General features: G+C 56.0%; 1 protein-coding gene across 1 annotated transcript in view; it reads left to right on the forward strand.

Annotated features, from left to right (window-relative positions):
- The window catches only part of LOC111154410 (dipeptidyl peptidase like 6), a 663,711-nt gene that overhangs the window by 521,385 nt on the left and 116,285 nt on the right, over window positions 1–26,041 (forward strand). The window contains exon 8 of the mRNA XM_022513977.1: window positions 15,983–16,103. Within this exon, the coding sequence (XP_022369685.1) occupies window positions 15,983–16,103 (121 nt within the window). The remainder of the gene's footprint in view (window positions 1–15,982; window positions 16,104–26,041) is intronic.

Genomic DNA, 26,041 nt, shown 5'->3' on the forward strand with positions numbered 1-26,041 from the left:
CTGAACCAGGCCCAGCGCTGGGCTCCAATAGGCTCTGTTACCGGAGAGGCTCCCACCTCTTAAGAGCGGTCTGTCCGTACGTGCACAAACCCGACGTGTGAGGTGGGGTAACCAGCACCTCTCCTGGCCACCCCTCCTCCCCGGCTGAGGCACGGAGCTCCCTGTCGTGTGGCCCATCACAGCCGTGCAGCTCCTGTAAGTCTGGAAGGCTCCGGAACGTTCCGGCTAAACCTGAGCAGAAACAACCCTCCTGAAACACCTCCCTGGCGCTGCTGGGGTAGTTACAGCCGCCACGTATGAAGGCTGGGGTACAGGTGTGTGTGTCTGTACAAGAAGACGGAAATGTGTGGTTTATACAGATTTTCAACCTGTCCCAGGAGTTCCCAATCCACGACATAAGTAAGGAGATCAGCTTCTGGTCCCTCAAGGCCCCTGAGCCCTCCCCACTCCGGATGAGTCACCTAAATCCTGGGTGACCAGCTGCCCCAGTTTTTCTGGGATTGGGGGGATGTCCCAGGTCGTTCAGATGCTTGGTACTAACACTGGGGGTGTCCCAGACAAACAGGGCTGTCGCTCACCAGGGAACAAGTATCCAGAACAAGGAGCCCCTCCCCGCCCCAGCCCAGGGCTTTGGGTGAGCCCGCAGCCCCTCCACCCCGTCCCCCAAGCACACCCACCCACCCCGATCCCCGAGCAGCTGCCCGACCTCACATGGGAGCCTGTTCATGGGCTCTTCCCCACCTGCGGCCACCGTGCCTCAGATCGCTGGGGTTTGCCAGCTCGCACGAGGTCCGGAAGAGCCACCGCTCCTATTTCGTCGCCCAAAGAGGCTCTGGGTCTGTCTGCAGTGAAAGCGTGGGGATGCCACAGAGAGAGCTCATGTCTGGTGCAGGACGAGGGAAGGACAGCATGAGGCCCCAGGCCACCTGCCCTGCCCCCGCCTGCCCCCCCCCCCCGTGGGCGCACAGCAGGGGTCCGGCGCAGCCCAGGTCAGGCAGGAAAGGCTCAGACACATCTAACCAACAGCACAGCCGCGTTCGCCCGGGGCACGAAGAACGGGAAGGACATCACCACAGCCTGGAGAAGATTGTGGTTCTGACGGGACACCATCCATGACATAACCCGAGAAAGTCGTCACATGGGTTTAGAAAGGAGACTCACCTCCGCGTTTTCAAGACACGGGAACATGCTAAGTGATGGCTACAGGGCAGAGAGCGGACAATGGGGTGAGGGTCGTGGGGGAGGCTTCCTGCACCGGACAGGGCCATCCTGGGCTCTGCAGAGCAGGACACGGACACGTCACTGTGGACTTAGTCTAGGCTCCCCGGCCCCGGAGCTGCCTCGCCTTGGGAGATTTAAATACCCCGAGACGCGTGACCCGAAACACCCGTCGTGCCCTCGCACTGCCTTCCCTCGGCCTGGGGCTTCCAGGTACAGCCTGTGACTGGTGGCCGAGTCAGGCCGTGTGTGCAGAACACCCACCCCCATGTGGAGAGGAAGGGCAGGGCGGCACCCACGACCCCGGGAGTCCCTCCCGCAAGCTGAGGCCATGTCGGCCGCAGAACCAGAGCCCCGTTAGGTCTGTTCATCCCCAGGGAGCAACACGCCAGGGGAGCCGGAAGGTTCTCATCTTCTCTGTCCATCTCTAGGATGTTAGTTGTTTTAATATGAATTACAGAGTGATACAGGGACTCGTCTTCAAACAGAGGCAATAATGGCGGAAAACAAGGTCAGGATGGAACGGGGCTAGTGTTGAAAGTCAGAGGTGCCGCCTCCTCCGTGCAGGCTTCAGGGACTGGCAGGCTCTGCCTGGCTCTAGCTACACCCACGTTGTGTGGTAAATACTCGTTTCCAGACCTTCTCCCTGAACACACGACATCCTGTGGGCATTAGGAGGGTGACCCCTTCGTTCTCTTACCCCTGACTCTCGCTCAGTCCCGGGGCCAGGCTCATTTTTGCTAGTTATTAATTATTATTATTTATTGATTTTCCTATTGTAAAAATAACACAGAACATAGAAAAAATTTCACAAAAAAAGAGAAAAATCTCCTTATCATAGTATGATGCACTCCGTGTCCACAGATAATTATGGTTAATATTTTAGTGTGGCTTCATAATCTTGCCTCCCAGAGTAGATGCCCTCCTTATACAAGTATCAGTATTCTAGCCCAGCTTCTGTGCCTACTGTCGTGCAGTTAGCACGTTATATAATTAAATACTTGCACGCATAATTTTTTATAGTTATGCAATATTTCATAGAGTGGATTTATAGAAATGTATAGAACCGTTCTCTCGTTGGACATCTAGACTGTTGATAACACTCAGAATTGACGCAGTAGAGTATTTTGGGCCTAAAATGTTCTTGATGCACAGTGATGGGGTCAAGAACTCTGAACAGTCTTGGCTCCGCACGTGTAACTATAAGTTGTTTTCCGTGTGCTTCCTCGTCCGTTCTCACGGCATATCCACCAACACCCGGTCTCATCATTTAAGAAAAATATTGGTGATTCTACGATTTAAAATAATCTTTGCTAATCTAATCCGATCCAATAGCATAACTATTTAACTCAGCGTGTATGTAATTATACTCATGGTTGATTAAATTGGCATGTATTTAATAGTAAATTGGTAGTTTTCCATAAATTTTCCACAAATTAGTACCCATGCTATCTTTTCTTGTGAATTACCTGGTCTTGGTCCATTCATCTTTTTCTTTTTCTTTAAGATTTTGTTTGTTTGTCAGACAGAGAGAGAGAGAGAGAGAACGGGAGGATGGGGTTGGGTGGGCAGACAGAGGGAGAGGGGGAAGCAGGCTCCCTGCTGAGCAGGGAGCCAGTGTGGGACTCGATCCCAGGTCCCTGAGACCATGACCTGAGCCGAAGGCAGAGGCTCAACCCACTGAGCCCCCAGGTGCCCCGGCTCGTTCATCTCTTACTTTCTTCCACCGTGTAAATACAAGAGGACAGGAGATCAGTGGCGGAGCGGTACAGGCAGCAGAAACGGGGTGTGCAGCCCCCCAGCCCCACGGCAGCAGTCTCCTGAGCAGGCGTGGTGGGCTTCCGAGAGGGACGCTCTCTTCCTCCCCTGCCCGCCCTCTGGGGAGCCACTAATGAGCAGTAACAAGCTTGGGAGGGGGAATCCGGGCTTCAGAGACCTCGAATAGTCTACAGACTAGATAAGGAGCCCCTCGGTGCTGAGGGAGGGGCTGCCTCATGTCACCTTGGAGAAGAAGAAAGTTCGAAGACCGGTGGCCCGAGGACATCAGAGGGACCGCGTGTGAATGGGGTGAGCCGGCCTGTCTGGGAGGGTGTTGGCGGCGTCAGCGTGGCCTCACCCCAGACGTCACTGCCTGCGGAGCTCAGGGGTTCCAACCAGCGAGCCCGGAAGAAGGGTCACAAGGAGCCACTCCAGAGGTCACGTGCTGGTGGCCAGAGGTCATTCGTGTTTGCCCCGCATGCCGAAAGCTCCAGAAACTTGCGGGGGGGGGGGAAGAAGTGAATGTTTCCATCACCTCAGGAATATCGTGGGGCACGCACTTCTTCGGAGCAGAAGACTTTTGGCAACCGAGGAAACTTCTCGTGAAGTACGGTCTGAAAATGTTGATGGGGCGAGAGAGGGAAGACACGGTGTTTGCTACCAGTCAGTGAACTCACTGCTCGTGGGGAGTTTTCCAACATCGGTGTTTCCCTGCAGCCCCGCCTCTGAAAAGACCCGGGGGTCAGTCATTCTTCCTGGGAGAGCTCTCAGGATTGCTGGTTCTGACGGTCTGGGAGAGGCCGCGAGGCCCAGCGCAGGGCTTGCCGCATTCCCGTGCGCATCGCCGTCACGGGAGGGCTTGCTAAGACCCACTGGGTCCGGGGCGCAGCCAATGTGTTCCCAGGCACCGTGGGAGCTGCTGGCCCTGGGCCGTCCTCGGGGCCTCACGGGCATAGTGCGTCCAGAAACAGGATGTTCTCATTCTGCCACTCACCAGCAGCGTGACCTTGGCCAAAGCGTAACCGTTCGGAGCCTTTCCAAAGTGTCTGGACGAGGAGAGGCCACAGATCATGGACTCAGAGTCCTGCTTCTTCAACCCACATGGTGCACCAACCCGCACGTGACAGTCCTGAGTCCTGCTTTCCCTCCCCCCAAAAAGGGGAAAATAATCCACAATCATACCCATCTCAGAGGATTAAGAAAATTAACATTTGAAAATGCAGAACAATGTCCGGCTGACAGGAAGCCCTCATGAGCATGAAATGAAAATAAATACATACAAAGCATCTGTCCGCGCCGGGTGCCGTAGCGAGCCCTCAGCAAACAGCGGTGACTTTTGGGATCATCTGTGTGGTGCCGCCAATCAGCAAAGACTTTGCACCAAGCAGTCTGCGAGGTTCTGACGTGGCCGTGAACGGAAACACAGCTCAGGTCTCCGCGTTCTTGGGACTTCGTTTTGTGCAGATTCCTCGGAGGAGAGCCCAGTGTGGGGGAGGGAGGGGTAGGCGCCGCACGCGAGCTTCAGAGAGCGGGGTCACCGCCGTCGGCTGTCTGCACGGGGCACGCCACGCAGTGCAGGCGAAGGACGCCGTTTCGGGGCGTTCGGACTCAAGCTAAGCCAAGATTCCGGGAGGCCGAAAGGAGCACGAGAAGGGCACTCAAGGATTGTGCCGCCGTGATATACGGTGTTCTTGGGCTGACTCGGGCTTCTTCAGAAGTGTTCTTGGATGGACACATCAGGGCTTTACCAGTAGATCACGCACCTTATCACCGCTTCTGCTGACTGACCCTCATCTCTACAACTGCGAGCCTTCGAGGTTCATAGATCTCTGAATTGCGCCAGATGCCGGCAAACTGGAAAACAAACCCTCAAAGCTATTCTTCAGAAAATGCAGCCATGAGACATCCTCCTGAATCCAGAATGCTGATGGTTGCACACGGCACACGAGCTGGTGTCCATTGCCTGCCCTAATTTTGTAAATATAAGCATGGATGAGAATGTGCTTGGACCAGGCAAGGTGCTTCTGGAGGACAAAGACTTGTTATTATCCACAATACCCACTCAAGGGAGAGCTTTGCAGAGGAAGAACAGGATTTTTCAGTCATAGGAACAGCATTGCAAGTTAAACTAGAATAAACAAAAGAAGAAAGTCTCTTACCTACCAGGGATACACAGGATTGGCATCAGGCATAGCTGTATCCAGGTGCTAGGAGCAAATCCTCAGGTGTGCACCTGTCTCCCTCAACCTATCTTGCTTTCTTGCTTTCCTTTTTCCTGCCGCACTGAATCCTTTATGGATCAGCAGCAAGCTCTGACATCCACAATGACATGTGATGCTTGGGGTTCAACCAGTGGGTTGAGAGGCTAAGGGAACACCAACCCCCTTGGAGCAGAGACCTGGAATGCCCGGGGCCCGCATGACCCTGTCCGGGGACTGCCGTGGACCACACAGGGTCATGGTGTGGGCTGCTCAAGATGCAAGAGGAAGGAAAGAGCAGGATCCCATTCAGGGTTGCCCAAGGTCGTTCAGGGTCACCAGGCTGTTTTCACGGTAAGGATGAGTGCTGCTCATCTCCTCTGCAGCCTGAGACACGAATCGCTCCAGACCAAGGGCATGTGGTCCCTTCCACCTGGACTGTCTACGCCCCCCATCTCAGGTGGGATCATGGTTTCCGACCTGAGCCGCTCCACGGATCCCCGGTGGACACCAGCCTCCACCCCCTTGAGTGTGAGGAGACTCTCAAACTGCCTCTCCTCTAAGCCGTGTCCAGCCAGTATCACACCTGGGAATTCACCTGCATGGTGGCATCCCCACGGTCAGCACGCGGCCCATGCCACCATCGTCCCTCGGCAGGAGTGCCCCACTGGAGTCCCTTGTCCACTCGTTGCGCCCTGCTCCTACACGGCAGCGGGTGGTCGCGGAGAGCACAGGACACACAGCCCCACGTTTACGGCGGCTGACAACTGCACTGACCACCGGAGCCCTCCAGGCCCCTGTCCTTAGAAGAAAGCACAAAGGCGTTACCGCAGATGGCAGGACCTGCCTCGGCTCTCCCTGCCTCTTCTCCACCACGCCCTCCGCACAGTCGCTCGACCGCCAGCCGCCTGCATCCCGCCCCGGGTGCCTCCACGTGCCTCTGCCGCCTGCAGGGCTCTGTCCCTCCTCCACCGGGCTGCCTCCACTTTCCCTTCCCTTGCCCACTCCCACGCCACCCTCAGAGGACACCACCACCCAGGCTGCCTCGGGTGCCGTGCTCCCTCCCGCCAGCACTTCCCTGCCAGGGTGAGTTTCAGGAAGCCCCCCCCCCCAGACCGTCCTGGGTGGTCCCGGAGCCTCAGAGACCCTCAGCCACGAGGGGGCCGTACGCAGTGATCGCACACGTACTCCTCAGGGAGAATGCTGGCTGTTGCGTCCGGCTGGGCCGCCGCTCCGCGCTCCCGGGTCTGTAAGCAGCATCACATGCGTTTAGTGAGCCGTAAAGTCTTTACTCCTGTGGGGAGGCCAGCAGCGTCACGGTGGACGCCGAACGTGAGGGTTGAGTAAATGCCCAGGAACGTAATGTGTTTGAAGACCTCTTCCTCGGCTTGGGAAAAAACAGCGCATCTGGACTCTCCGGGTTAACGTGTGTCCAGCGGTGAGAGGACGCAGGGAGATTTTCTGGGTGGGTGACTACGAAAGGAAGGGTCTCCTCGAGCTTGAAGGCTGCCTGCTGGGCAGGTCGTCAGTGTGGCGTTCCTGGTGTCTCCTCTTGGTCTGGGTTGGCGTTTTGAAAGGATGAGGCAGCGCAAGTCCCTTCTGGTAAGAAAGATAGTTTTAGATTATCCGTCAGACTTTTCCTTTCCTGGCACTGGAGTCTGCCTGCAGGATTAAAACCTTTTTAACTTGCTGGAGTGGGCGTGGGCTGTGATGGGGGACCCTGAGTTTTGTGGGACAGCGTGCGGGAGCGGCGGGGAGGACCCTGTTGGCGGAGTGGCCCGGGGCCGTCTGCAGTGACAGTCAGGTGGGCTGCGACGCGTGTTCTGCTGATCGCGTGTTCCCTTTAAACCTGCTTTAGGGCCTTCAAGGTTTCCTGCCGTGGATTATCTCCGGCAGGTGTGGCGGGTGTGGCTGGCTGTGTTTCGAGGGTGGGACCAGTTAAGTGATTTTTGTCACGACCTGCCGCTGTCTGGGCGAGAACCAGCGTAAGAACCAAGGGCTCTGAGTTTCGGGCTGGTGGAGGTCCTGGAGACGTGAACCGTCCGCCCAGGTAGACGGAGTTGTAGTCGCTGCCCAGACGCGATGTGGCCCCGCCCGGCACGTGGCTGGCGCCCAGCCTGGCTCATCGGAGCCACTCGAGTGGGGGGGTGTGGGCTTGATGGGGACATCCCCAAACTGGGCAAGAAAGGCCCCAGGATCTTAAGGCCCCTCGTTGCTGAGCATCCTGGGCATCCCCCTCCACCCGCCCGTTCTCCAGATGGGGTTCTAAACGAGGATAACAGACGGCCCCTTCCTTGCCCGAGGGAGCAGAGGCATAGCCAAATTACCAGTAATAGGAGAGCAAAACAGAGCAAGGAAAGAATTTATTTAATGTATGGGTCAGTCTAGAGGTCAGTTCCTGACCTTGAGCTCTGAGTGGTGGGAGAATGGCTCCGCCCGCTGGGGGGAGACTCGGGGACTGCCCGTGAGCACGCGTGGGCACGTGTGCGTTACTACCCTCTAGTTCAGAGGCAGTGTCTTCCCGCCGTCATCAGTCTCTCCGCGCGGGGTTTGGAAGGCCCAGCGGCCCGTCTCCAGCAGTCTCCTCTCTTTTCACGAGCTTTGCTGGCTGCTTTCTGTAAATGTCCTGTCATATCAGTCTCTGTTCCCCTCAGAAGAGCACACGGCATTCTTAGCCCTATTGGGCAAGCAATGTCCGGGCTTCGATGGTTTGATAACCAACACCGTCCCTCCGTGGTAAGATCTCTTTTCCTCATTCCTGAGCACAAACGCTTCTGTATCTTCTCGGTCTTTGTGTGGATCTTTGATGGACCCGCTCATGTCCTTGACCCGTTCTTTTAGCTGCACGGTGAATATGGTTCACGCTTTCCGCTCAGGAATTTATTCTAGTGACACCGGAGACGCAGGCGGATTCTGGACGAAGATGCAGCCATAGCATTTTTATTGTGGTAAAAACAGAATCGAGTCAAAAATAGGAACGTAATTAAAATCTCCAAAGAGACGTGTCCCAGCGATGCTTCATGAGGTCGAAAAGCATCTTTAACATAAATCTTACATTGGTGTGCAGAGTCATATATGTTATACGACCTTAGTTTTATTAAAAGCTGGATTTTGTACCCATCCACCAACACACACACACACTCATGCACACACAGACACACACATCTGGGAGGGAATAAAATACATCAAAGTCCCCTCCAGTAGCCCTATTCTGTGTGTCCGTGGGGTCTGTAGGATTACGACATCCTTCCTGTTCTCTTCACATGCTGTGACATTGGGGAGTGCCTGCGGCCCGGGGTTGGTGGGTTTGGGGGTCCTCAAAGACAAGCCGACTGTGGGACTTAAGCCAGTCTGCTGTCCAGAGAAACCCAGCGCTGTTTCACCCGTGTCCTCGCTCAGTGTTGGGGTGTCTCCCTTGTAATTACTCCCTAGTCAGCTCACTCTGGGAAGGACTCGGAGTTCCCGCCATCCTCGGTTTCTCCCAACACGAGCCCAGGGAGGATGGGATGTGCCTGGAGCCTGAGGGCTGCTCCGAGCCCCTGTGGTGGTCTCGTATTGATCGAGCAAGCATTCTGACTTGAAAGTCCATGAAAGCCATGCTTGTGTCAGCTTGGCCCGGAAGACTAGAGACAAGAACTGGTGCTGATGGGTGGTGGGTGTCCCTCTCCAGCAGGATTGCATGAAGCAGTGCCCCCACCACTATAAAGCGGCCGAAATCACAGCTCCGGCTTCCACCCAGTATGTACTGCTCCCGTCGTCCAGACGCAGGGTGTCAAAGACAGTGTCACCTACGTTTAGAATCCATATCTGCCACGCCAGGTGTCCAAAACAACAGAAACAAAGTTAGCCCAAAGTCAACGTCCATGCCGACCGGACCAACCCTGAGTTCCACGTGTCCCCATAGCAGGGTCTTTCAGTCCGTTAGCCACGGTTGGTCCTTCCAGCTCGCTGTATGGGCCTGTCGTGGAGGGCATTCGTGGGACTGGACGTGGCATTTATTGTGCATCTAGAAATCAGGAGCCATCTGGGAGCACGAGCCTGACCAGGACAGCCTCCCAGGGACCTACTGGCTGCCGCCATCAGCATTTTGCTTCTTCACTGGTCTCCTAAAAGATATGTGGCCCAGGCTGCAAGATCTAGATGCAAGATCCGTGTTCTGGTGACCAGTGATGTGGGTTAACTATGTGTAGCACGTCCCGTGGGGTTAGGATGGCCTGCCGCAAAGACGACAGTTCGCTTTAGGAATAACTTCCTTACGATTGCTTCCAGCCTGTGCTGAGTGCTAGTCCCTCCCATGCCCCACCAGGCGGCTCTGTGTTTCACCCCAGGGACCAAATTCCATAGCACATGTAACGGGGTCTCTCATCCGTACTGGCGATGGAAACATTAGCAACTTGTGCTCGCTCAGGACTGGGGACAGCTCAAGAGGTCAAGCAAGGGGAAAAGCACCGTAAGTAATTCCTGCTCTGGCGGCGGCACCTCGGGGTCAGGAAAGTCGGCCGCCCGGGCCAGCCAGAGAGGCCTGGGGAAACACGGCCGCTGGGGTTTGTCAGCTGCCGGGTGGGGAACCCACGCTCCCCTTCGATGCCAGCATGTGGGGCTCACTATGCATGTTGAAATCACTGTGAATGCTGAAAGATGTGGAAGCTGGAGGGAATCCTGGAGATCCAGGACGACCTCCCATTATTCTATGCTGGAGGAGGTGAGGTTCAGCGAGCGACCCACGCCACGCAGCCAGCCAGCAGTCTCCACCAGAACCCAGGTTTCCACCTCGAGTCCCGTGTCCCCCACCTCCTCGTGCCACACCAACCTGTGCTACTTTTTACCCGGCCCAGAGCTGCTCTGTAGGCGTCCCCGTTGGCCTGGATTTCCCAGCGTGAATGCGGACTTGCACCCGATTGCCGTAATGGTCTTGTCCTTGGCTCCTGAGCCAAGTAGCCCCCACTGCAGCGTCTGTGCCCGTGAGCTTTGCCGTAACCCCCGCACACATGCAGATAAGTGTTTTACCGCCACTTACTCTGAGTCTGTGTTGGAAATTCTGAGCGTGATCGACTAACACTCCGTGGCCGCACTCACACGGGCAGAGCTTGATTTCTTCTGAGTTAGCGGAAGTTTCAGGAGCCTTTGGATTCCAAAACAAGTGAAAGCCTCAATTAGTCAAAACCCAGCTAACTCCTGTATTAAGTATCAGGGTGCGCTACCTGCGTGGAGGAGGTCTGCCAGCACACGGAGCATCAGGGAAAACGAGTCTGAGCAGGGACGGTGATTCAGCCCAGTCCGTTCGTCGGCAACACACCGACGGTTCTAGGCAATGAAAGTGTGTGTTTCTGCTGATGACCTTAGGCAACACGGGGTCCTGACTCAGTAATAACGCCATGTCGTAGACCTCGTTCTATTCACTAAACCCGGAAAGCAGAAAAACATGGAAATATTTCCCTCAAAGATGGAAACCGAAAAGATCTTTTCTTTACTTGAAGAATTCACCTGGAAAGTCGGTTGAACTGAAGTTCACGGCCCTCCGGAGAATTCCGATTAATTGAACTTTCCCAGAATTCACTGTAACCATGAGTGTCTGAACCATATTGAGTCAAAAGTGCTTCTTAAAAAATCAGACTAATAGGGGCACCTGGGTGGCTCAGTGGGTTAAGCCTCTGCCTTCGGCTCAGGTCATGATCCCAGGGTCCTGGGATCGAGCCCCGCATCGGGCTCTCTGCTCGGCAGGGAGCCTGCTTCCCTTCCTCTCTCTGCCTGCCTCTCTGCCTACTTGTGATCTCTGTCAAATAAATAAATAAAATCTTAAAAAAAAATCAGACTAATAGAAAGGTGAAGTGTTTTGTAAGAAATAGTGAAACTTATATTCCTAGTCCCGTTTGGCTTGTACTTACTGACATTCTGTTTAAGACCTGGGTGCGGTCCCGGGCGAGGGGCAGGCTGACATTGCTGTACATATGTGGGCTCTCGTCTTCTACTCCAGGGGTGGCAGAAAGAGCTAAAACGCCCAGAGATGAGGGAAGGGATGGGACTCGGTGAGTCAGGATACGGGGAAAGCAAACTTGTAGGAGACCTTCGTCTGCCACCTGGCTCACACGGGTCCTTCAGGGGGACGGCCACACTCGTAGTCCTGGTAAGGACGCCGAGCGGGGAAGAGGGGCGTCCCCACCCGACTGGCATCTGAGGGGACTGTGGAGAAGGACGTGCAGGTGCCCAAGGGGCGGCAGATCTGGACGGCAGCAAAGGCAAAACGGATCAGACCATCAGGAGCTGCTGGCAAAGTCCAAGGGGGGCCACCTCGGAGCCACACGTCAGGCCCTCAGAGTAGAGGAGACGCTCCCACTTCCCACTGTCTCGCGTGCTCTGCCTGGACCTTTGTGCTCCCTCATTCCAGAGTCTCTCCTCATGCAGCCATGTGCGTGTCGGTGAGGAGAGGCAGGCACGGGAAGGACAGCGGATGGGAGGACGGACCCCAGCACAGCCTCCCGGGAGGCCCAGGACACGGGCAGGCAGCAGGGGAAACCGTCTCCGGTGAGGAGAGAGAAGGTCCTGAGGAGGGACACCTGGAAGCCCCAGAAAGGGCAGTGCTTCTGGAAGGGGCGTCAGCATCGCAGGGTGCAGGACGTGGGGACTGTCTCCTGTCCCCAGCAGGTACCGTGGTGCCCGGAGACCACACGGGAGGAGGACAGAATGATCTGATTCCTTTGGGGGAACCTGAGCACATGTTTTTTAAAGCCTTCTGGAAGAGAGAATCAAGGCCGAGCTCCGTGCCTGGGCTCACAGGGCCTCGGGGTGATGACAGTGTTGTAGGCTCCGCAGCCTTTCCACTGACGCCACTCGAGCGGCCTCGGGTCCCAGGGCAGCTGTCAGGTGCGGAATCTGGGCAGACACCGCGGGCACCGTCATCCTGAGATAGAGGTGAGCAGCCCCTTGACTGAACGGATTCTAGAACCACAGCTGGTAGGACCTGGGAGTTAGCCGGGCCTCGGGGCCAGCGTGGCCCCACAGTCACGCAGCCCCAGACCCAGGCCCACCTGAGTACAGCCGGGCACGGAGGCCGCCGGTGAGGGCTGCTGTGTCAGCCGGAAGATCCTAACGACGGCGACACTGTGACATCACCCTGGGCGTTCCTGTTCTTCTGCGTGAGAGAGAAGCGGCCCGAGGGACGGCGAGGACTCACGGTGGCTCAGACACTCGTCCCTGGTCTCAGGTTCATGGCTGGTTAGAAATCACACCATTTGCTTATTTAACAAATTACTATAAAGAGGCGGCATGCCGTGGCACAGACCGTCTGAGTCCCCGAGTTCCTGCCTCCCCTCGGGGCACGGCATTTCACGTCCCCATGGGTCCTGGCTTGAGCCCCCACTGCACCGCCGGCCAGCGAGCTGTAGGTCAAGCTCCTCAGCCTCCCTGTGCTCGTGTCTTCCTCCTCAAAACAAGGCTGCGGCGGATCCACAGTGTCACGTGAAAACGAATGTTCATCAAGTATATGAAAATGTGTGGTCGATGTGTGCCAACAAAATAACCCGAAATGGACCAGAGGCCTGAATGTAAGTGCTAAAACTATGCGAGCCGTAGAGGAAACCATGGGGGTAAACGTTCATGACCTTGGACTTGGCCATTCTTAGGTGTGACACGAAAAGCACAAGAGGAAAAAAGAAAAAAATTCTGTAAGTCGGACTTGAGCAAAATTAGAAGCTAGTCTGGCTCCGGTGTCCCCTCCCCCGAAACCTCTCCTGATCCCTCCCGATGGAACGGGTTTTTATAGTGAGGACGCGACAACAGCAGACATGCCCTCGAGCCGGCACTGGTGCGGGCGCTGCTCTACGCACTTTCCATCGTCCGCTGGCTCATCACACCCGCCCGTGTCAGCTTCTGCTGTCATCTCCAGTGACGGGAAGAAAACGAGCCCGGGTCACGTCGTGCATGCTCTGTGCCCCCACGGCCTGTGGCACGGAGCTCTGTGCCCCGGAGCTCTGTGCCCCGAGCTGGTACAGTCTCAACCCCCGTTTGCAGATGTGAGCCCCTGGGTCTGCCTCTCCCCTGGCAGGTCCCCCTGTGTCGTCGGACCACCATGACTCCTGCAGGGGAGGGAGAGCGAGGAGACGGTCAGGCCTGTGTCCTGGAGTCCTGGAGGACCTTGAACTCTGGACCAGACATTTAAACTCTGTCCCATGCCCCAGAAAAGCCACTGCAGATTTCCAGGAACAGTGCTTTAAGAAACAGGATCGGGACTGGGATGTGTGAGATGCATGGAGGGAGGGAAGCAGGGACACCTGCGCCCTGTGGGGACCCCGGGGGGATCAGCCCCAGCAGGGTAAGGGAGAAGCCGCTGCAGGAGGGGAGCTAAAGTCTTTGCACCTCGGGGGGCAAGGCGGGGACCGGAGTGGCCGCTCACAGGGAAGGCATCGAGGTGCTCCCAGGGCGCTGGGAACCGCGGTGACGGCCCGTGTGTCGAGCAGGGCTGGAGAGTGGAGGACTCCGCCGCTGGCCCCAGTGCCTGTCCTGCCCCTGTGGCGCCTGTCCCCAGGTGCAAAGCTGCGCATGGCCCCCCTGTCTCCAACCCCCGGAGCTCCACCGGCAGGTCTGGAGGAAAACGGAAAACGTCTCCCAAGCAAAGCACACTCTTCCTTACAACGTGTTTCTTTTCATTTTCCTTCCATTAAAAATAAAACAAGGTGATAAAAGATTTAATGTCTATCATAGCACATTTTACTCACTCAAAATATTAATTGGCTGCGGTCTGATTTGATTCAGAAATTTATTATAGGCTTAGAATACATAAAAGAGGTTAAAATTTAGTAATAACATCTTCCCCTTAGGCAAACTCACGAGAACAGCCACTGAAGTTAAATCAGGACGTATACGTGTGTCTGGGAGTCTCCCGGCTCCGTCCCGGTTGGAGTGAATCCCGGAAGCGCCAGGCGTCCTGAGCAGAAATCTGACGCTTGGCGCTTTCAGATCTGCCGTCCGTGAGAGCCATCTGGGGAAACTGCCTTTTTTGCGTTTTCAATTAAAAAAAAAAGTTAATATTTCCACCTTTTCCTCTCTCCGTGGTCTCTTAAAAGACACTGACAGTGTTTTTTTATAGACTCTTTTAAAAGAAAAACACCTGGTTTGAGTCCTGTGCCGGGTCCACGTGGCTCAGATTCCGTGGGCATGGCCCCGTGGACACGGAAGACAGGGAGCAGGTGCGGAAACTCGGGGCCCAGCAGGTGTGTGCCTCCGAGGGCACGGACACTCTGCCGGCTCCTACTCACAGAGCTTCAGGGGACATTGGGTTTTCCCTGGGCCACAGCTTTGCCCATTTCGCGGTACGCTGGAATCACGCGGGACCTTTCTTTAAAATTCTGATTTCTGGCTCTCGCCCCTCGATACTGATCATGGGGCTGGGCTGGGGACCAGGCAGTGGGGTTTTTAAGGGCTCCCCGGATCCTGCTAGTGACCAGCATTGGAGAACCACTGACCGAGACCATCCTCGTCCTCCATGAGTGGGTCACCGCCACCCAGCAGCTCAGGAGCACCTCTGCCTCGCGTCAGCCCTTCACCCAGACCGGGGTTCACTCAGCGCGGGCAGCGGCCCCTTCCGGCTGGTGTCCCCAGCACCCCTCGTGAGATGACCAGGCCGGCCACACAGTCCCCCGCTCACGGCCCTGCTGCCTTCTCATCGCCAGAAGACTCGCATCCAACCGGGTTGCCCCTGCTGCTGGTGGGGTTCCATGAGGGGGACAGACCCTGTGGGAGCCGGCACCTGCCGCTCCCTGTCCCCCCACCCTCCACCCGCGCCGACATCCCGCACCCACGCCAGTTCAGCTCTCCTCCTGTGCTGTTTCTTCTGTGCACTGAGCTTCTCGGCCCACCTCCGTCCTACTCTTCGCTGCGCCCTCAGCACGAACAGCACTTTCTCAAAACCCCTTCGCCTGGCGGGGCATGGGGGACCCTGGAGGACCTCACGCTGAGCGAAATAAGCCAGTCTCAGAAGGACAGATATTGCATGATTCCATTTACATGGGATGCTTTGAGTCACCAGCTTCGTGGAGACCGATGGCAGACGGGGGCGCCGGGGCTGCGGGGGCGAGAGCATCAGCATTCGTGGGGACAGAGTCTCTGCTGGGGATGACAGGAAGGTTCTGCAAACAGTGACGTGACGGAGGCACAATTGTGTGAATGCGCGATGCCACCAAATTATACACTAAACCGTGGTCATGGTGGCAAATTTTGTGTCGTGTGTGTTTTTCCACATTAAGAATTTCCATCGTGTTCTCAGTGAATCGTTGACCTAAGTTAGGGAATCCTGTTACGTGTTCCCAGAGCCCCCCTCCCCCCATCAGAACGTTCTCCTGGTAAAGTTTGTCTCCTTTACTGGATTGTAAGTGGAGTGAAAGCCCGTTCTGTGTCCCACCCCATTAAACATGGCACCTCTGGTGAGGGGCACAGGGGGGAACCCCTTGTTAACTGTAGTGACTACTGAATGAGTAAATGCCAGGTTTCTGGGGTTTGAGCCCGGAACCGCCAGGAACAGCACAATAGTGGGAACAGATGACGCGGTTTGGTGGGGAATCCCCTAAAGGATGAGACCACGGATTGTCCCATCCTGGGAGATGAGCGCGTGGGGCGAACCGTGGGAAAGGGAGACTCTGAGTAACGGGAAACGTGGGGCCCCGTGTGTGAGCCCCAGAGGATCCCTGTGCCGCCCTTGTTCTAGCAGAGAAACGCACCAGGCAGAAGCAAAGCACGTCACTGGCTTCAGATTTCTTAAGAACACCCTGTTCACAACCACATCCTGGGCTAACACTGTTTTCTCTCCTCCTGATTAGATATTCATCTTCGAAAACAATATCTACTACTGCGCGCACGTCGGAAAGCAGGCCATCCGAGTGGTGTCGACCGGGAAGGAAGGCGTGATTTACAACGGACTCAGCGACTGGCTCTATGAAGGTGAGCCGCGCGCGGGGCCGGACGGGGCTGGGGGCCTGCTACCTGACTGGCGGTGCTGGCCGTTTTCTTGGACTTCAGCCCAGTTTAATCTCCAGTTTCTTAAGGTTCTGCTGGATTACAAAGATGCCGTTGGAGTTCAGGGAGCATCAGGCCGTCAGTGGAGCACTCACTTGGTGGCCAGGTGTGCAGAGGTTTCTAGAACCCGAGGTCCTGGGGGAAGGGGCAGCAGGTGCTGTCCTGGGAGGTTTGCACATGCAGAGCTTTCTCAAGCCCCTCCCCAGGAGGTAGGGTGCCTTGTTTTGCGGGGGGTGAAAGCGAGAGCTGGAGAAGGAAGGAGGGGCAAAGCTTTCCAAAGAAGCCGGTCCGGGTGATGGGCGGTTGCGAGGACGTCTGCGTGGTGGGTGTTTTCTCCGGCTGGCTTCCCTCTGGCACCAGTTCTCCCCCTGAATGCATTATTGAATAACTAAAACGTGAGCAGGAGGCTCTCTTCTTAAACATTTACGATCCGTCTCCGTGCTGATGAGAATCCCGTCGTCATGGCAACACTCCTCACCGGTCGCCATCGCGTTCCGGTCACTGTTCTGGGCGCTTTCCTACCTGCTGCCTCACTCAGCCGTCTTCCATCTGAGTCAGCTCTGAAGGGCACTGTGACGGGGGCTTAAACAAGCCTTTATTCCTCCCGGTTCTGGGGCCACATGTCCAGGATCGGGGTGCCGGCCGAGCCCGTGTCTGTCGACCCACTGCTCGGCTCACAGACGGTGTCTTCTCACTGCGCCTGCCCGTGGCGGAGGCGGGAGACAGATCTGGTCTCCTCGTCCCCTCATCAGGGCACCAGGCCCGTCATGGGGCCTCCCCCGCTCGTGATCTCATCCCCTCTCAAAGACCCCACCCCACCCGGGACTCAGGCTCCACGGTGAATTCTGGGGGTTGCTGACATTCAGCCCAGCTTGGCCCCCCGACCGCGGTGTGACCGCACCCCACATGGGGCAAGAGAAGCTCAGGTGATCGGCCAAGTTCACACAAAGTTAAGGCATGTGCGCTGGGGGGTATCACTGGTCGAGTCTGGGGCAAGTCCTTTCTACAAATGCAGGTGGGGTCAGGATCTTTCTGTGCCAGTGCTGGGCCGACAAGCAGCCTGTTCTCCTGAGTCTACCTGCCTGAGGCCACATGGCCACGGGGACAGTTCCCCATGCCAGGCCGGGTCAAGGAACGATCAAGCCCAGAAAACACCGTTTTTCCTCAGTGCTGTGCATTCCTCAAGCTGGGACCGCACTGCGAGGCTATGTGCGCCAGCGGGCCTAGATCAGAGAGACGGGGAAGCTTAGTACCAGTTACCATCCGCATCTCACGGAGGTCTCTGAAGCAGAAAGTTCTCCAACTCAATTTCTTGTGTCCGTTGTACACGATGAAATGCACCGTCCTCGGGACACAGTTCGATATACTGATGGACCGTATGTACTCTGCATCCCAAGCACGACATCGCGCATCCCATCGTCCCAGAAAGCTCCTCTGTGCCCTTCCTGTTCCACCCCCCACCTGAGTCTCCTTCCTGATGCCACGACCGTCCTGATGTCATAGGGCCTGTTTCCCAGCAGACGTGCAACACGGGTGCCCACCAGGGTGGTTCTCTCCGGGCCAGTCACCCCTCCAGGGGCTTTATTCTAATGTGAGGCTGGCAAGGCTCCGAGCACTTAGGATTCCAGGTTCTGAGTTGCTTTCCGGGCCCTGGGAGAATCGACCTGAAGATTTTATGGCCCATATTGTCCTGGGCCCCACCTGAGGGTATCAACTGGCATGAAAAGGTAACTGGCCAGTGTCCACTCTGGTCATGCGCACAGCCAGCCCTGTACGTGGTTGGCCCCACGTTCCAGAACATTCTGCACAGTAGCAACCCGAAGCCCCCCCTAAATAAGAAAAGATCCTGGAAGCCTGGCTGTAAGAGCTTAGACAGCTCTGGGACTAATCTCCATTAAAGAAAAAAGAAACCCATAACCAGAAGGTTTAAAATATCTTTTTTAGTATCTTCCTAATAAAATAAAAAGCTCATTGCTCAGCAATTCAAGTTAAGCTTTTGCTTCAGCAAATCCAGTGAAAGGAAATTTTTCTTCCAGGCATTTACACACAATCATGTTGGCATGATAACAGAGCCCCAAATATCTCAAATCTGTCACAGCTGATGTGGTAGCATCATCTGCTTAGTGGTGGTCCCTGGAAGGTTCTAGACCCCCAGGCTTGGGTTTCTCAAGCCGGGGGCCTGAGAGCCCAGAGGAATCGTGGTTCCTATTTGAGTAACGGGTAGACTTTGAAGGTGGTCTTCTGACCTGTGACTTAACTGTTTCACTTCCAGATACTTCTTCTAAAAAAGAAAAAAAAAAAGATTGAGAAAAATATGGGGGCTGGGGAGCGCGCTGACAGAGTTCGCAGAGGGCCACTTGGAGAGGTGAGCTCCGGGCAGACCCGAGGCTGGATCAGGGGAGCCGCCGTGCCGTCCCCGGGCTTGGAATCGCGAATGCATCATTGATTTGCTTTGTTTCCCCAAAGGGGTCTTCACCGCGCTGGACATTTGGGAATGCCGGCGGCTGAGGGCGAGAAGGGGCGGGAGACGTGGGGGCTGCCGGGACCCTGAGCTCCTTGAACAGACGTGTGCGCCCACCCGTGCGAGAATCCGTCCGGCTGACCAAAGCTGGAAACTCAGCGCCGCGTGCCTCCCCCATTCACGGGAGTCCTTGGCTCGAGGCGGCCACAGACTGATTCTGATAAGTAAAGCGCCGCCTCGGGTTTATCATTCTGGGCAAACGCCATGCAGTGACACCGAATTCTGACTTGAGTGTAAGATTTAAAACTGCTTCTAGCGCCCCACAACTGTGTTAAGGTTTACTGAGGTCGGCTACCCAGAAGGGAAAAGGAAGGTGTTCCTGGGTTTTTTGTGGGTTTTTTTGAGAACTCCGATCCAGGGTCAAGAACTCACACGCTGAGGCAGGTTCATCTTATGTTCATGACGTCTCCGTCTCCCCCATCGCCGCTGTGCACGTGGGGCGTGCGGGCCCAGCACAGGTTTTCTAAGGAGACTTGAGGTCGTTCTGTGTTTCAGCCGTGAGACGACCATTCCTCTGCCGTCCCAGCAGTCGTGCGCATGCTCCCAGATAAAAACCGTTACTCACGGACATGCCGGTATCATGAAATGGCTTGTACCTTGGGGGGGAAGTGGGAGGGGTTGGGGTCACTTGAAAGCCAGGTCTTGCCCCACATAGAGAAGCCCTGATCTCCTCAAGTCCTCTGAGATGCAGGTGGTGCAAGAGGGACAGTGAACTCGGGGCACAGCCTGGAATCATCGGGCCGGGATGATGGGCAGAGCCGAGAAAGTGGCCTGAAGGGTATTTACGTAACACGTGGCTTGGCACAGATGTGACCCCACGGCTGGATTTTAACCTGAACGTGCCCAGAGTTTAAAGGTACGTGGAGGATGTGGCCTGACCCGAGGACCGTGCGTGGCCAGACAGCCTTGTCCCAGGGGAGTCAGCAGGAACAATGCTCAGTAGAGCCCTCAGCTAGCTTCCCTGTGCGCGTAACTCGAGCATGGTTTTACGATCGTCCAGTCAGGGGCACCCGGGTGACAGTGCCCGTATTTCGGGAAGAGTCCATGCAGACCGCGATGCCTTCTGCTGTGCCCATGCCTGGTGCCCACTGTGGCCCCTGTCCTTCCTTTTCCTAGAGCCCCCAGTGCTCCTCACCAGGGCCAGGGCCCTCATGGCACTCTGCCCTCTGGCCACCCACCCTGGACCCCCAGATCCCTGTCAACCGGGCCCTGGGCTGACTGGGCCTCCCTGGGAGCTGGGGTGGAGGAGGGGGGATGTGGCAAGGCTGGCCAGCGAGGCCCCTTGCCCACAGCTGCTATGGATGGAAGTGTGTCAGCACACCCCAAGTTCGAGCTCAGAATGTTCTAGAAGCACTGTTTTCACCGTGGGCAGGCTGCTGTAGAGTTCTGCTAGGCTGGTTTGTCCTGCGCAGCCCACATACATCAAAGTGTGGTCCCGTGTCCTCATATGCTGGGTTCAGCCTTCCGTCTGAAGCCTGCGATGCTGGGACAAGACTCGGGCCTGTGGTTCCTGACACTGTCTGCGGCAGCATCTCGTCCGGGGTCAGCACAGGGGACCTGGAAGTGTTTTGTCCCAGCCAGGTGCTCTGAGAGACATCTGCAGAAGGTCGGGGGGCCCAGCGGATAGATCAGTTACCTCCTGATTCAAGGCTTTGGGGTGACTCCATGCCTTACCGTCTGATCCACCAAAGGCTGTTGCTGGGGAAAGGCTTCCGTGGGAAAAGACGTCACCATGGTGAAGGCCTTTGTGCAGATCCGTGGGTTGACCCGACGCGCCTTCCACGGGGGGGGACGGCTCTTCCCTGTTCATCCGCGTCACATGGAACTTTCTCCTTCGCCTGAGATCGAAACAAAGCTCTCAAGCCCTGTTTTCCGTGGAACACGCTTACTGACTTGTGTTTAAGGTCATGGCTTGTTAAGTATGGGGAGCCATGTCCGCTTTAATGCATGTCGATGTTTGGTGTGTGTCCAGCGCCCGCTCAGCCGGGGTCACAAGCAGACTGAGCCCCCTGGGACTCCGGTGACAGTCCGGCTTCTGGGGCACAGCCCGAGCCTGGCACCGTGGGAGGGAGCTGGGGGGTGTATCGCACAACATCATTTCACCGGTGAGAACGAGCTTCCCACACCTCTAAAGCCGTTCTTGAAACTTCCCAACAGACACGCAGATGACGAGGGTCTGCAGGGTGTGTGGACTCATGGTGGCTGCAGATTTCCGGCGACTCCTCTTGTGTTAACTGTCTCTGACGTACCCGGTCGGGGCAGTCCACTGCTCGGAAAGTGCCCTGGGAGTGGACGGAAGTGAGTGATGCACCCGTCGTACGTCATTCCAACTGGACAGAGAGTTTTAACCTACATGATGTGGCCCGTCGTGGATGGACTTGGAATTGTGTACACGTCTGCGCGTTATTCAAACCGTAGATGCGTGCTTCTTTGGACTTTGTGTCGGTTACGTCTCTGATTGGCAGGATGGGGAATCTTCGGTCAGGCCAAGAAATCTCGGCCGGCACGTGGCCAGAGGCTTGGCATGGGCTTGACGGAGCTGCCCCGGGAGGATGGCACAGCTGCAGCTGGACGTGAGCTACACCGCTTGGAAGCTCGTGACCTCGGATGAGGGTTTCACTCTGCGGGTCTCTGTTTCCTCATCTGCAAAACAAGGGTGGTAGCGATCCGTGCTCCCTAAGGCCGTGAAGGAAATTAAAGAAGCTAATGCGGTTCTTAGCACAGCTCCCAGCGCAGGGGAGCGCCCCTATTAAACCTCCCGTCACTGGACCTGGTAGTTTCCCCAAACCGGAAACACAGCAGAAGTCAAGGCCACATGCTCACCTAGAATCGTCAGGAGTCGGGAGCATGAATGTGTAGTTCATCCTTCCCCAGCATCAGTTCTGAAACCCATTAAACTCTATCCACTCCGATCATCGCCTACGGTATCTTTACATAGGAAGTGCGTTTTTTGAGTTCTAGATCCGCCTGGAAGGGTGTGCGCAGAGGCACGAACATCTCTTTGGCAGCGTTCCCTGTGCCTTGAGCTGCACCAAGCTGGACGCCGCCCCCCCTCCTTACTGGCACCCGCCACAGACACAGCTGTGTCCTTTATCAGCACCACAGTCTTGTGACTCGGTAAAAAAAAAAAAAAAAAAAATCCCATTTTGTGAGTGCTTGTAGAAATGTAATCCGCATCTGGGAAAGCCACGGACCTGTGACGCACCATAGGACAGAGCAAGGGCGGTCACTCCAAGCAGTAAGCTAAACGCTCTCGGTATTTAATGTAACTAAAATGAGCATTTTTCCTGCCTCGCCCCGGGGTCCAGCTCCATAAAGCATCGATGACTCTGGCTTGGGTAGCATCTAGATGTTCCCGTGGAGACAGAGAAAACCTACAGCTGCTCACCCCTCATTCAGCTCTGATATCGACACGGGGACGCTCCTTCCTTCTACACTGTCCTCATCCACAGAGGGACACCTTCTGGTTTCCAGACTCTGGACAGTGGTCCACGGCAAGGGATGAAGGCGTCAGATGCATGGTTGGGGGGACGAAGACGGCCAATGTAGATGTGACTGGTTGTCAAGGGCGTGCTGGCCCACGGGGCTGGTCTAGGTGTGTCTGTGCCCACTGGCTTCCTGTGCCTCTCAGATCCCACCAGACCATCCTGCCGGCGTGTCTCCCACACACGCCGTTCTGATCTGTCCTCGTGGTGCTGCCTCAGCTCCAAACTTAGACCCAGACGTTCTAGAAACTGCCCTGAGGAGGTCAGTGTCCCACGGAAGCCAGCTTGGTCTCCCTCCCTTCAGTGTCGTCAGGGTCTCCGTGGCCACAGTTGTCCAGCAAATGTAACAACCTCGTTATCAAAAAGCAACAATCACTGTGAACCTCCGTTTAACAATGTTCCACCGTTTATCCCCAAAGATGAAGGAGATGGGCTGACACCGGGGTGCTGGCGACCCTCTGACCAGGACCTGAAGGCTGCGGGGTTCCAGCCGCCTAGACCCAGACTGTCATCTCGTTAAAGCAAGCCAGGGGTACCCGCTGGAGGAGTGGGACCAGGAACGTCTCCCTGCCTCCTGTATACCCTGCCACACGAACACACACCTCGGTCCTCCACACGCAGCCCTGTGAAGAAAACACGACCCCAGCCTGGGTCACAGCCATGGAAACTGGCCTTACCCACGGTCAGTGAGTCCTCTGTGGTCGGTCAGTGGTTCCAGACCCGACCCCCTAACCACCTGCCTCTCGTGGCACTTTCTACACTTCCTTTTTTGCAAATAGGCTGGAGTCGCTGCTCGGGTTCTGAGCAGACCGTCACCGTGGCGTAGCCCACTCTTGGCGGGGGCCTGTCATGCAGCAGGGCCGCCCGTGGCTGCTGAGGTCTCAGACACGGCGAGCCTCGGACGCCCGTGCACCCGGAATGGATGGTGTCTACCACGGAGAGAACAAAGGTGCTGTTGTCACGGAAAGGTCGGACCCACACCCCCCAAAGCACAGCGTCTCCAGAGCCCACAGCAGAACAAGGGGACACCATGGCCGTGCAGCCCCGTTGGGGACTTCTCCCGAGAGACAGGGATGTCCTCGCCCGTGACCTCCCTCTTCTGGTCCCCTTGATCCCTGTACAGATTGTCACTTCCCTCCTGATCACTGCGGTGACTGGTCATCTTGGGGTTTAATCAATGTCATCTCTGAACTCCTTCTGTACCCGGAGCGCGCAAGCCGGGAGTTACCATCTAAACTACACGGTGGACAGTCCGGTGGTGGGACTGGGGAGTTGTCCAGGTCGATCTTCTGCTTATCCGGCCGAGGTCAAGGTGAAGCGGCAGGACGCGCTGAAGAGGGACCCGACTCTGCATCTGGAATCTCTGGCTGGAGGCCGTGGCATCTGGGAGGGCAGCCAGGGACCCTGTGAGGCAAACACAGCTTCGGTGTGGGGAAACGAGAGATTCGATCCAGGGTCTGCCCTGCAGTCGGTATAAAGACGGAGCTCGCGACTGACGCTGGGCAGCCCAGCATTCCCCTCCCCAAACGTAAGTCCCATCTGATGAGGCAGGAAGGAGCCAGGATTAATGTGGTCTCTGCGAATAGCGAAACACAATCAAAGCAAACCAAACACCGCCTCCATAATTCAAAGCAATAAAGAGGCTCTCTCGTCGTGATCACATGTGCCCCCGAGATCAGGGTCTGAGTAGGGTGGGGGCCCTGCTCCCCGTGGTCACCACGGTCCCAGGCTGCTGGGGCTGCCCTCGTCCCAGGCCTGGAAACGACACCAGTGGGCGCTTATGTTCACAGTTTATTGTCCATAACTCACGAGCAGGGCCCAGGAAGTGCCATGCCAGCCTCCGTGCCCAGCGGGGAGAACCAGAGAACACGAAGAAGTGGCATTTAAAACTCCTCGTCTGGGCTGCGCACTTGCGAACCGCAGACCTCAGATCCGGAGCCCAGAGCAGAAGAGGAATTCACAGGGATGCTGGGATCTCTCGGAATCCGTGAGAAGGCTAGAGGATCAGCTTCAGAAAGCAGCTGGAGGACAGCAGCAGCCAGGGGGATCCCATGGGCCCAGTCGGGTTAGAGTGGACGCTGGGAGGCGGGGGATGCGGGAGGAGGATAGGACAGGATGTCGGCGCGTTACTAAAAATAGAAATGCCATGTTCCTCGCCTTGGACCACCCATAAACCACTGAGGCAGGATGGTCTAAGAAACAGCTAGGATCTACAGATTTTTACCACGACTCACCGCACTGCCCGCCGAATGGCTGGTAGCTGAGGGGAACGATCGGAACCACCATCGCGTGTGACTGCTTCCACGGGAAGGTTGACAAGGGTCGCATGCCGCCTCGAGGTCAGCTCCGCTCCTCCTGCTGTCTCTGGGGAGCCCGAAAATGAGTGCACGTGCTTCCCCGTGAGCAGACAGGTTCCCGGGGGCAGAAGCTCAGTCTTCATTTGAAAAGGGAGCAAAGGCTCTGTTTGTGTTAGAGCAAGACGACTGATGGTTTTAGTTCAACAGGAAGACGTGATCTGGTTGGCTTGTGAAATCAGAAATAAGAGAAGTCCAAAGGGGGACGTTCTCTCCAAGTATGAGAAGAATTCCCACTGGTCTTGAGAAGTTTTGCTGACAATTAATTACCTAATCCTGAGGGATTTGGTTAGATAATTTATGATGTTCAAGGGTTATATTAAGATAAGCCCATCTCCATCTTTTTGTTACAGAAGCTTAATGAGATTTGAGTGTTTGTGGCTAAAATCCTTGATGCCCTCTGCAGCTCCCATTCCTTTTAGTCTTTCTGTGTTCTTACATCACTGGGACATTAAACCATTTACCCTAACATTGAGAGTTTTGTCAACAATTCTAGGAAAACTCAAGTTGCCAGTGCTTGAAGGAAGACCAGTCTCTGCCACCTGGACCTGAAACCGCGTCATCTGAGACCCACACGCGCCGTCCAAGCCTTCGCGTTTAGTCATCAGACCTGTTTCCTGACCTGTCTGGGCCTGAGTTTCTTTTCCCTTTTGTGAAAACGCTGCTGGGATGAACTAGAAAACTCCAAACCCCTCTCCCCCACTAACATTGTCATGTTTAAGTATCAGTGCTGAAACACATGAGATGACGGGAACTCTCTATTCAAGCCGGGTGACCTCACAGTGAACTATTTACCTGCCCTCACGTGCACTTTGCAGATGTGCTGCCGCAGCGGTCCCCCGTCCTAAACAGTGGGGCTAGAGCTCAGGGAGCGTCTCCATCTCCTTCCCTCTCCTCCCTCCCACATACAGGGCACTTGTGCATTACGAAACTCTTTTCAGGTGATGCTGATGCCCCTTCTCTCTACCCTCTGGCGAAATTATCAGTTTTAAAGTGATGAGCCTGATTTTCTTTCCTTTACCTCCGTTTTCCTTTCTTTATATAAAATTTGTATTATTAGTAGAACTTTTCTCTTCGCTCAGAGCTGCCCTTGGACTGGGGCAGGTGGGTGAAATGGCCGCCCAGCTTCTCCACGTCAGGTCAGCCTGAACTTGGAGGCCTGGAGAAGACTCCGTCTCGTCCCGGTTCTGTGACCGGCAGACAGCAGCCTCAGACTGGAGGAGTCAGGTTTCAGGTCGACTCACGCGCCCGCTTGTTAGCTCCCCAACCCGGAAGAAGCTGTCCTGGGAAGGTCAAGCAGCGGGAGGTCACTGCCCTTGTGTCGGATTGTCCCAAAATGCTTCTTGCATCGGGCAGAGGTCAGACGTGGAAGCCTGATGTCTCTAGCGACACAAGCTTGGGACTCTGAGCCCCAAGCACACCCAGAGCCCGGGGACCCAGCAGTCTCCAGGGAGACACAACACCTGCTCCCTCTGTGCTCGAGCTAGTGAATGGAGTACATTC

Source organism: Enhydra lutris, unplaced genomic scaffold, assembly GCF_002288905.1.
Source record: "Enhydra lutris kenyoni isolate GAN:26980312 unplaced genomic scaffold, ASM228890v2 scaffoldscaffold37, whole genome shotgun sequence".
Classification (NCBI taxonomy): Eukaryota; Metazoa; Chordata; class Mammalia; order Carnivora; family Mustelidae; genus Enhydra; species Enhydra lutris.